The 9,556-nt window shown below is 36.9% G+C and overlaps 1 protein-coding gene across 1 annotated transcript in view; it reads left to right on the top strand.

Moving 5' to 3' along the window:
- Nucleotides 1-1,123: 1,123 nt before the first annotated feature.
- MANBA (mannosidase beta) overlaps nucleotides 1,124-9,556 on the top strand; it is a gene marked incomplete at its 5' end in the record, with an annotated part of 32,955 nt that continues 24,522 nt past the window's right edge. The window contains 6 exons of the mRNA XM_017822219.1: nucleotides 1,124-1,304; nucleotides 2,236-2,353; nucleotides 4,488-4,574; nucleotides 5,068-5,235; nucleotides 7,772-7,990; nucleotides 9,274-9,438. Coding sequence (XP_017677708.1) covers nucleotides 1,124-1,304; nucleotides 2,236-2,353; nucleotides 4,488-4,574; nucleotides 5,068-5,235; nucleotides 7,772-7,990; nucleotides 9,274-9,438 — 938 coding nt within the window. The remainder of the gene's footprint in view (nucleotides 1,305-2,235; nucleotides 2,354-4,487; nucleotides 4,575-5,067; nucleotides 5,236-7,771; nucleotides 7,991-9,273; nucleotides 9,439-9,556) is intronic.

Below are 9,556 nucleotides of genomic sequence, written 5' to 3'. Positions count from 1 at the left end.
CTTTCTGGCTTGGATAAGTTGAACTGGAACAAGGATGCAGGAAAAAAAAGAAGTTTCAAGCCTCCCTGAACAGGATATTTTCTGTAACACTTTGCAGGTGCACAGAAGCAAGCATGGCAGCTGCTCTTCATCTGCTCCATGGCAGATGGGGAAGACACCTGTACAAATAAGGGGACAGAGCAAAGTACTATTGCAGTGAACCAAGTGCTCTCTCATGACTGTAGAATTGACTGTTTATGTCAGTGCAATCAGGATACCCCTTAGAGCAGCATTGTAGCTTTGACTGAAGTAAGGTCCCAGAATAAATATGGAATGATTTCCTAAGAACTTTTATTCCACCTGCAACGGGACAAAGGAATGTTTTCTTGTTTCAGCATCTACAGTACACAGTGTCATATATTAGGCTGAAGGAGCAGCTGTAAAAGTTTGGCTTCTGCTTGAGATGTGCTTTTATCTGGAATGGTCTTTAATACCTTACACGAAGTTAGTGGTTATTTAGCTGAAGTGGTCTCTTTGAAACCATATTGCTGACCTTGCTGTTCAAAAGCAGCTGTGAAGGCCAGAGGGCCCTTCACTTGGGAACCGTGATTGTGTTTGCATGCATACCTTTTTAATAGGTGTAGCAATTAAAAAGATATCATTTCAGGGCAGTAAAAGAGTAAGATTTTGCTTTTACTAGGTGAACCTGAAGATAGGCGTTTAGGGGCAGGACTTACAACTGAGCTACTGGATCATCCTTCTGTGAGGAGCATATTGCAGATTGAATGGTGTCTCTGATCTAGTGCAACCACTGTATTCCTCCCACTGGTCATCAGCTGGAATTTTAACTGAATTCTGCAGCAAGCAAACCTGCATCTGTCTCTTGCTTACATACATGTGTGCATATGCACAGTCATTTGCTCATGCTTTCTCTCTCTCTTAATATGATAGTAACTTTAAAAAGTGAACAGGTTTATTGGAAGAATTATTTTCAGTCCTGCTACAGTGTGTTTTAAGCAAGTAGGAGTTTAGAGATAAGACCATGTCTTTTGACTCCTTGACAAATTCTATGCTGTTAGTGTTCAGTTCAATTCTTTTTGTAATGGTTTTCTGTATTAATTTTGTTTTAATTCATTTTTGTCAGCTTTAAATCTAAGTTTCATGTCTTCACAGGCTTATTTTCGGACAGTAGAACTCGTTCAGGAGCCTATTCCTGGCTCACCAGGTCTGAGTTTCTACTTCAGAATCAATGGCCGACCCATTTTTCTGAAGGGCTCGAACTGGATTCCTGCAGATTCTTTCCAGGACAGGGTGACCTATGACACGTAAGCCACATTTGATGTTCTCTAAGGATAAAGGATCATGTTTTCCTCCTCCTGATTCTCTATACACCTTTATGAAAGGTTGGCTTTAGTGGGTGGAACTGCTTTGAAGGTAGTACACTAATTATTGGGGGCTGGAGGCTTCAGAATTAGGGCTTTATTAACATGAATAGATTGGAGTGTCAAGGCATGTAAGTGAGATTACTGATGGGAAGGTGATTTTTTTGTAGTTCATAGGTTACTGGCCTTTTGGGTATTTTTATGGAGACTATACTGTACTTTGACTAAGCTTTGCTCTGGGTAGTTGGAGAATCAGGACAACAGAGCATGCTGCAATGTGCATTCATATGCAATTTAGAGGCTGCCAGTATGATTTAAGGACAAATGTCTGGAGCCTGAAACCCTTAAAATGAGATTCAGGGTCTCGGTCTTTCTCCTCACCCTCTCATTCCACTGTTCTCACTATGCATTGTGGAACTCACAAAGAGAATATACTTTTCTGATTGTGTTTAAAAGAGAATATGAATTCAAGTGATTGACATACAAAGCAAGTAATATCTAAGAAGAAAATGAACAATATGATTAATAAAATAGAGTATTTCTAAATCTAGTCATGCCAAAACTTCTGTAAAAGCACTTACTCACCTGTGTCACTCCATCTATTCTGTAAGTATTAACAGGAACAAGCAACTTTTTCTGCACAAAAAATTACTTTTTGAGAGCTCTGTCAAGGCATGCAGGCTTAGAAACCAGAGTATTTTGATAATTTCTGTCAAAGTTATAAGTCTTAGTTTGCCTGCTAATGATTTAGGTTTTGTGATTTTGTTTGGCCTTTTTGTTTGTTTTTTTTTGTAGGGGTATTTGTTTCTTTGTTTGTTTGTATAACCTTAGAAACTCCTAAGTGATACAGTTTCACAAAACTTGTATTTTACAGATTAAGGCTACTCTTGAAGTCTGCAGCAGATGCTAACATGAATGCACTTCGGGTTTGGGGAGGAGGAGTATATGAACAAGATGAATTTTACGATATTTGTGATGAAATAGGAATAATGGTAAAAGCAATAAATGCAGAACACTTATTTAAAAACTGACAAGAACCTGTAAATGAAAATTCATTTTAAATGAACAAAAATAAGAGAATTAATACATGCATTCTAACCATCTTTCCAAAGGATATTGTAAAGTATCAACCCGAGAAGTTAGATCAACCTGTTTTTTTGTTTGGTTGGCTGGTTGGGTTTTTTAATTTCTTTTTAATTTGAATGGTTTCTGATTAAAAAGGCTGTCTGTTGAATCTAGAAGTGATATTTTGGAGACTTTACAGAAGTCTGTAGAAGTTAGCCATGCTTTTCTCAGTTGTGGAAATGGATTTTATTTCTTTTAAAACTATTTTTTCCTTTATAGCAATTGCTGAAAAGGTGTGGGGTTTTTTGGTTCAAACTTTTCATTTGTCCCAAAGTCAAACATGGAAGGCTTCATCCAGACGGCCATTTTGAACAAGCTACATTTGACTATAAATGTAGCAGTAAGGGGAACACCTATTGCAATCACTAGACGAGTACCTTCAATTATATGAGCTTGGAGACACGTATTAATAAGTTTTGATGAAATAGCAACTAGATGAATGAAGACCAAATTGCATCTGTTATTAAAAATCCTGGCAAATGTGTTTGGTGTTGCTCTGCAGCATAAAAAGCAGGGAAACAGAACTCATACTTTGCTGCCTTCCATACGTGCTTGGGGAAAAAAAAAGTTACATCTATTTTAGTCATCTGAATGAGTGTCCTGATTTTCAAGGCTTCTGAAGACTTACAGTTCTTTCATTTTTTACACTAGGCACCTTAAGTAGGCCACTTAGATCTGTGCTTATACAGTGCTCAATACAAGATTTAGATCCTATTTAACAGCCAAAATAGCAAGTAGATGCAGAAAATCAGATCCTTATTCTGGAGGGGGTGGTGATGGAGGTTTTTGGTTTTGTTTCTTCTGATGGTCTTGCAAAGGCTTTAAAGTGCCTTGGTGTCAAACTGTGCTTAAGGAAAGCCAGTGATAGCTCACTGAGGGAAATAGTGAGAGAAAGTTTCTTTCAACAGAGAGTTTTGACTCCACACAATCAGTCACTAAAGGATTATGAGTACTCTTTGGCAATAGCTTTGCTTTTGTGTACAGTGTTAGGATTTTAACAGTTACTAATAGATCCATTACCCCCCACTGTCTTGTGCCCTATCTTCAGGTTTTTTAGGGAATGTATGCTGAAAAGAGCCATGGAAAAGCACGTTCTCACTGCAATCAAAATGCAATTACATGAGGAACTGGTCTGTCTCTCTCTGTTATAGTATGGTGTTCAGAAAAGTGTAGTCTCCTACAGACTCCTTTGGGTTAATGTGCTCCTCGTAGAGGCCTTTCCATTAACATTTGAGATAGACTAGCAGGAGTCTCAAAGTTACAGCAGTTTAATAAACAGAACAGGTAAACAAAAAATCTTAACCATCTCACTGGGCTTCTTTCCTTCCCCCTTTTTTTTGTAATTCTTCTCCTTCAAGGTACAAATGGAGTTTATTGTTGTTGAATTGAAAGGCTTGTTGTTCTCAATGATATCTACTTGATTGTTCTTTGAAGAGAAAAATCACTGTGTTTTTAGAGGATCTAGTTTGTTTCTGCCCCTCTTACTGTGTAAGATTTGCTATTTTTTGGGTTCATTTTGTGTGGAAGTGTTTTCTTAATGAGTACACTGACATCGATTAAGTGTGCTCGATACCACGCTGGAAGAATTACTGTCTCTTCTCATTAAGTAATGGGGATTTGGTGTTACACCTGAAAAGTAGTAATACAGAATTGTTCTGTTCAGCTGCAAGTTGCCCCATGTTCATGTTTCTAATTATTCTTTTGAAACTTACTGAACTCCTCCTGCTGAGCAGTATTGCACTCCTCAGTGTAGGCTGTCAGGATCTGATTCCTCTGATATTGAGGACAACCACAGTGGAGTGTGCACATACTGAACCTCAAGGAGGACATGACTGTCTTGGTGGTGCTTTCCAAGAATAACAAATAAAACATTTAAGTTTAATTTTTTAAAATAAATAACTTCTGTCTGAACCGGATTGTGCATCCCAATAAGTGTATATTTTTCAATTATATAAAATAATTTGCTAATGGATTTTTTTTAATCTTTTCTTTTCCCTGTAGATTTGGCAGGATTTTATGTTTGCCTGTGCACTTTATCCAACTGACCAGAATTATTTAGCATCTGTAAGAGCAGAAGTTCTTCATCAGGTATTTTGTCCATGTGTCAAAGTTCTATTTCCCATTATCTATTTTTGATTGACCAACTGTATAAATTAGCTTTTCAGAAGTGGTTTTTTGGAAGTGTTTATTAGTGTACCTTTATGTAGCAGTATATACATAAAACATAACCTTGGTAAATCTTCTACTACTTACAGGAGCAGTCAGTCAAGCAGACTGTACAGAATTTACCCTTCACATGTGTCTAAGTAGATGAGGATGGAGGTACACATGTGCATATGGTAGATATATGTCAGCATGTTAGAAGTTTGCCTTTCTGAAAGTGTATGTTACAAAAGTTTGAGCCTAGTGGCAAGCTGAGGGAATAGTGAACAGTGCAGCTAAAAATAGGAATTGTAGGCTAAGTATATGTAATATGCGTGTGAACTTGTAATTCAAGTAGTAACAAAGTGATTTTTAAAAAGAAAAAATTTTGAAGATAAGTAATTTTGCTTGACTCCTGAAACTGTAAATTGTATTTCAGGTGCGACGTTTAAAATCTCATCCATCAATTATTCTATGGAGTGGTAACAATGAAAATGAAGCAGCAATTTCAACCAACTGGTTCTCCATACCTCATGCCGAAAGAGAGAGATATATCAGAGACTACCTGATGCTTTATGTGAAGAACATACGAGAGATAGTTCTTAATGTAAGTGATCTCAAGAAACTGTAGGGGAATATGCCTTGGCAAATGGTTTTAAGTTGGGATTTTCTTTTTTAATCCTTTTGAGAAATTAAACCCAGCACATTATTGAGAAATTGCCTTTTCCAAGCTCTTCTAAACAACTCTCTAAACTTAAGGGTTATTCTCAGAGTAAAGCAATACAAAAAATTACTTATACCTTTAGCATTTTGTGATATGTAAAGGAAGACCTGAAAATGTAGTGGATCTTGCTTCTTTTTTCCTTCTGATTTTTTAATACGTCCACAAATGCCTTCACTGCCAGTGGACACAAATCAACTTGCCCATTAATTAATTAATCTAGATGATCAGGTTTCCTTTTTGCTGATTTTGTTGAAGGATACTGTAAGAAGCATCTAACAACCCTCTGGTCTTTTAATAGCAGTTGAAGAAATCCATAAAGATGTCATTTTTTCAGTGTGCTCTTCCAGTATTTGACTGAAGTTTTTTGGCTTAAGCAGGTTAAGCAAAAGTGATGCTAAACATTGTCCCCATGCTGATGTCCTCATTATATTGTGTGTTTTTGAAAGAACAGAATAGTGGTCTTCTACAGTACATGAAGGCAAAAGAAAATACTTTGACGTAGAACTAAAACTGTGAGCATGCATTCCACAAACATGTGGAATCTGTAAAGTCTACTGCAGTTTGGTACTACCCATTTTGCACAGCTTTTCTAGTTTTATTTCTCCTCCTAGAAGTATTGCAGTTCTTTATTAGTTAATGGAATCTACTTTTACCTCTTTTTTGTGTATGTAGAGTGAAATTGATTGAAAAGTCCCAATATAGGGATTGACAAACAATTCTTGAACCGTAGGGAATTGTAAATTTTCCTGTTAGCTAAGAGACAAAATGCTCTAAAAATTTCGTCCGGTTAGAACTTTCTGCTTCAACAAGAGTATGAGTTTTTATTTACCTAAAAATGCTAGTGGCCTTTTCCTACCTACTTATCCCATGTATAGTATGATCTTACTGACTCCAGGGTACGATAATTTTAGTCTAATTTCTATCCTATTCACAATGAGATGCATTTAATATTATAAGGCTCATGACCTGACATTTCCTTTTGCTAAGACATACACTCAGTGACAGCAGTATTATTGCTTGTCATTGGAGGCTACTGGCATTGTCAGTGTAGTTGTACTCTGAGAATTTAGAACATCTTTCTACAGGAAAAGATTCGAGGAAGCAACAAAAATGAAACCAGGTTTGAAAGAACCTGCTGAAAAGGATCCTGCTTTGAGGGCAGTTTTTCATTCTAAATGGTAATAGTGTCTTATATTCCTGCTTAATGTGTTGATTCTAGATTTCTATACTGAGCTATTTGTAGAGGTATGCTGTGCTATTTCTGTGATTAGCTACATGAGTTAGATGGCCAATGCATGTGCAGCAAAGTGAGGTGTTGTGACTTGATACTGGGTTTTAGTTACAGTTTACTTGTGCAGCATTGCCATCCCATATGGACCCTCTTTTATTTTAAATCCATAGAATAACTATTTTCAGTGCCAGAAGGAACCATACAGTGAAATAACTTCAGGTCCTCTATAATACAAGCCAGCTGAGGAAACCTGTAATTACTAGCAATAGTGGACTGTATAGTTTAAGAAGACTGCTAACCTTGAGCTAAAGACTTCAGGGATTTCAGGATATCCTGTAGTAACTTATTTCAGTTAATTATTAATTACTCATTTAAACAAAAAAAAAGTGTGGAGGAACAGAACTGTTTCTTAAAATAGGAAGCACATGTCTGATTGTGTTGCTGTGTTGGAGCCAATTGCTGTAACTTGTGACTGGTAACCAGCTCAGGCCTCTATCTTACTGCAGGTAGGGTGCTAAATGAATTAGACCTGCAAAAGGATTCCTTCAGTACTTTGTAGGGTACTGTTAAAAGATTTAGTATTGTAAGTCTACTGAGGCTATAAATAAAGGCAGATCTGAACAATTTGAAATGTAACCCTTCTTGTAGTCTCATCTATCTTAACATGCAGAGCCAGGTAAAATGACAATAACCTGTAATGATACCATCTAAGCATTAGAAGCAGAACACCTTGGATTTGTTAGGACTAAATTTAGGTGACTGTTTAATGAGAAAGGAGAAAATCATGGCCGTGTTCCTGCAAAAACACCGCAAAAGTAATAATTTTCCGTGAAGAAGTCACAAAGCACACTTTTAAATAGCCTTCATTAAGAATTTAGAAGCATATAAAGATAGAAAATCTCTTGATGTTAGGAGAGAATCCCTCAGAACAGTGGAGCAAGCAATATCATGCCCAGCTGTCCTCCAATAACATAAGTAAGAAGCTAATTAAGCAAGTAAAGATGATGAATGCTAGGACATAAAAGGGAATGTTTCCTGGGTGGTGACTCAAAAATTTGGAAAAGGCATGTTTTCCCTGCCCCACCTTTTCAAAATATGGTCCATGTATATAGATGATAAAAGCCAATCACTCTGTGAGGGTGTTGTAGTTTTGTTTTGATTTTTTTTTTTTTTTTTTTTAAATCCCAGGAAGATAGGAGTCGTCCTTTTATTGCATCCAGTCCCACCAATGGCTTGGAGTCAGTTAAAGAAGGTTGGGTCTCCCAGAATCCTTATGATACCCATTATGGTGACACTCACTTTTATGACTACAACAATGACTGCTGGAACTGGACAATGTATCCTAAAACTCGTTTTGCTTCAGAATATGGATTTCAATCCTGGCCTTCCTTCAGTACAATCGAAAAGGTAAGGCTGGGCTTCCACACCTTACTGACTCCTCCACTCTCATTCAGTGAGGGCAACGAGTCTCTTTCCAACAAATTACAGCATCCAAACTGTAGTTTGGATAATGTATTATTAGGTGTAGTATGACACAGGTGGGATAGAGGTGTGTGATGGTGTGGAGGGAGGGGATGAAACTGTACTGTTTCCTCCTCAGTATTCTTGATGTTGCAAGGGGAACCTAGTTTAGGCAAGAGACTATTATGAGACTGTTAGTTTTAATAGTAATTCTACTTAATGTATAGCTTAGTAGTGATTGCCTAACATCTGTTTCCTCTTGTAGTGTCTAAGGACACGTGTTCATTAAGAAAGAGAAGAAATATGACAAAAGCTGAATTGTGATGGATTTTAAAATGTTTTGATTTTTGTAAATTTTAGCAATTTCTTTCACGTAAATAATTCACTTCTTGGTGTATCGCACATAAGAGGATTTGTTTATGTCTCCTGTTGAATTTAGATATTTTATGTTCTATCTTATTTATCCAATTGGAGCAGAGACATATTGTGCTGTTTGTCCATTTATCTAGGGAGAGATGAGTTTCATGGTGATGCTCATGCATGCAACCAAAAGGAGTTCAGAATGTTCTTTTAAATTTACTGGGCAAAATATATTGTCTGAAGCATAATCAGAACGTTCATCCATATTAATAACAGTGACAATTATTCAATCCAGTCTAAAAAGGAACAAAAATAAAAAGATTCTATAGAAATTATAATTACAATGAAAGTTTGGCAGTAGTAACTGTATGAATTATGCTGCATTGTTGTCATTAGCTGAAAAAAGCTGGTTTATGATCATACGTTTTCAGAGGCAGGTTTTGAAAATATATATACACATTATTAGAGTTTATAGCCCTACTGACTTCTGTAACTTTTTTGTGTAAATGTGCTTGACTAGGGTACGTTCTTTCATGTTAGTGTAGGGTGTTTCTGATTTACTGTAAGTGCAAGCAAAACTCTGAGATCCCTTGGCCAAACTGAACCTTAGGACAAATAAGTTAAATGCCATTGAGCCAAAAGCCAATTGTCTGTTTTCATCTGTTTGTACAAGGAGTGTTAAGCAAAGGGTGTTACTGATTCAAAATCCTTGCATGACTGCATGAGGCACTGTAGAAATCTACTACCAATTTTAAGGTTTTGCATGATCAGCAGGCTGTAACAGGTATCCTTTCCTTGATATCCTGATGGCCATTAAATGTACATTTTACCTTTTCATTCTGATACCTTACTTTTGTGTTTTTTAAAAGGTTTCTTCTGCTGAAGACTGGTCCTACGTAAGCAATTTTTCTCTCCATCGGCAACATCACGACAGTGGCAATGTTCAGATGCTTCAAGAAGTTGGGTATCATTTCAAGCTTCCACAGGGCACAGATCCTGTAAAGAGGTTCAAAGATACAATTTACCTCACTCAGGTAACAGTCACATCTTCTATGTACGTAGCTGCCAGTACTCGTTCCATTAGATTCTGTCAGCAGTTAGAGCTTGGCCTGTTCTGTTAGGTAATGCTCAGTCATACAGAAAGTTTCTGTA

Source organism: Lepidothrix coronata, unplaced genomic scaffold (assembly GCF_001604755.1).
Source record: "Lepidothrix coronata isolate B3197 unplaced genomic scaffold, Lepidothrix_coronata-1.0 Scaffold96, whole genome shotgun sequence".
NCBI lineage: Eukaryota > Metazoa > Chordata > Aves > Passeriformes > Pipridae > Lepidothrix > Lepidothrix coronata.
This window is presented reverse-complemented; position numbering and strand designations above follow the sequence as displayed.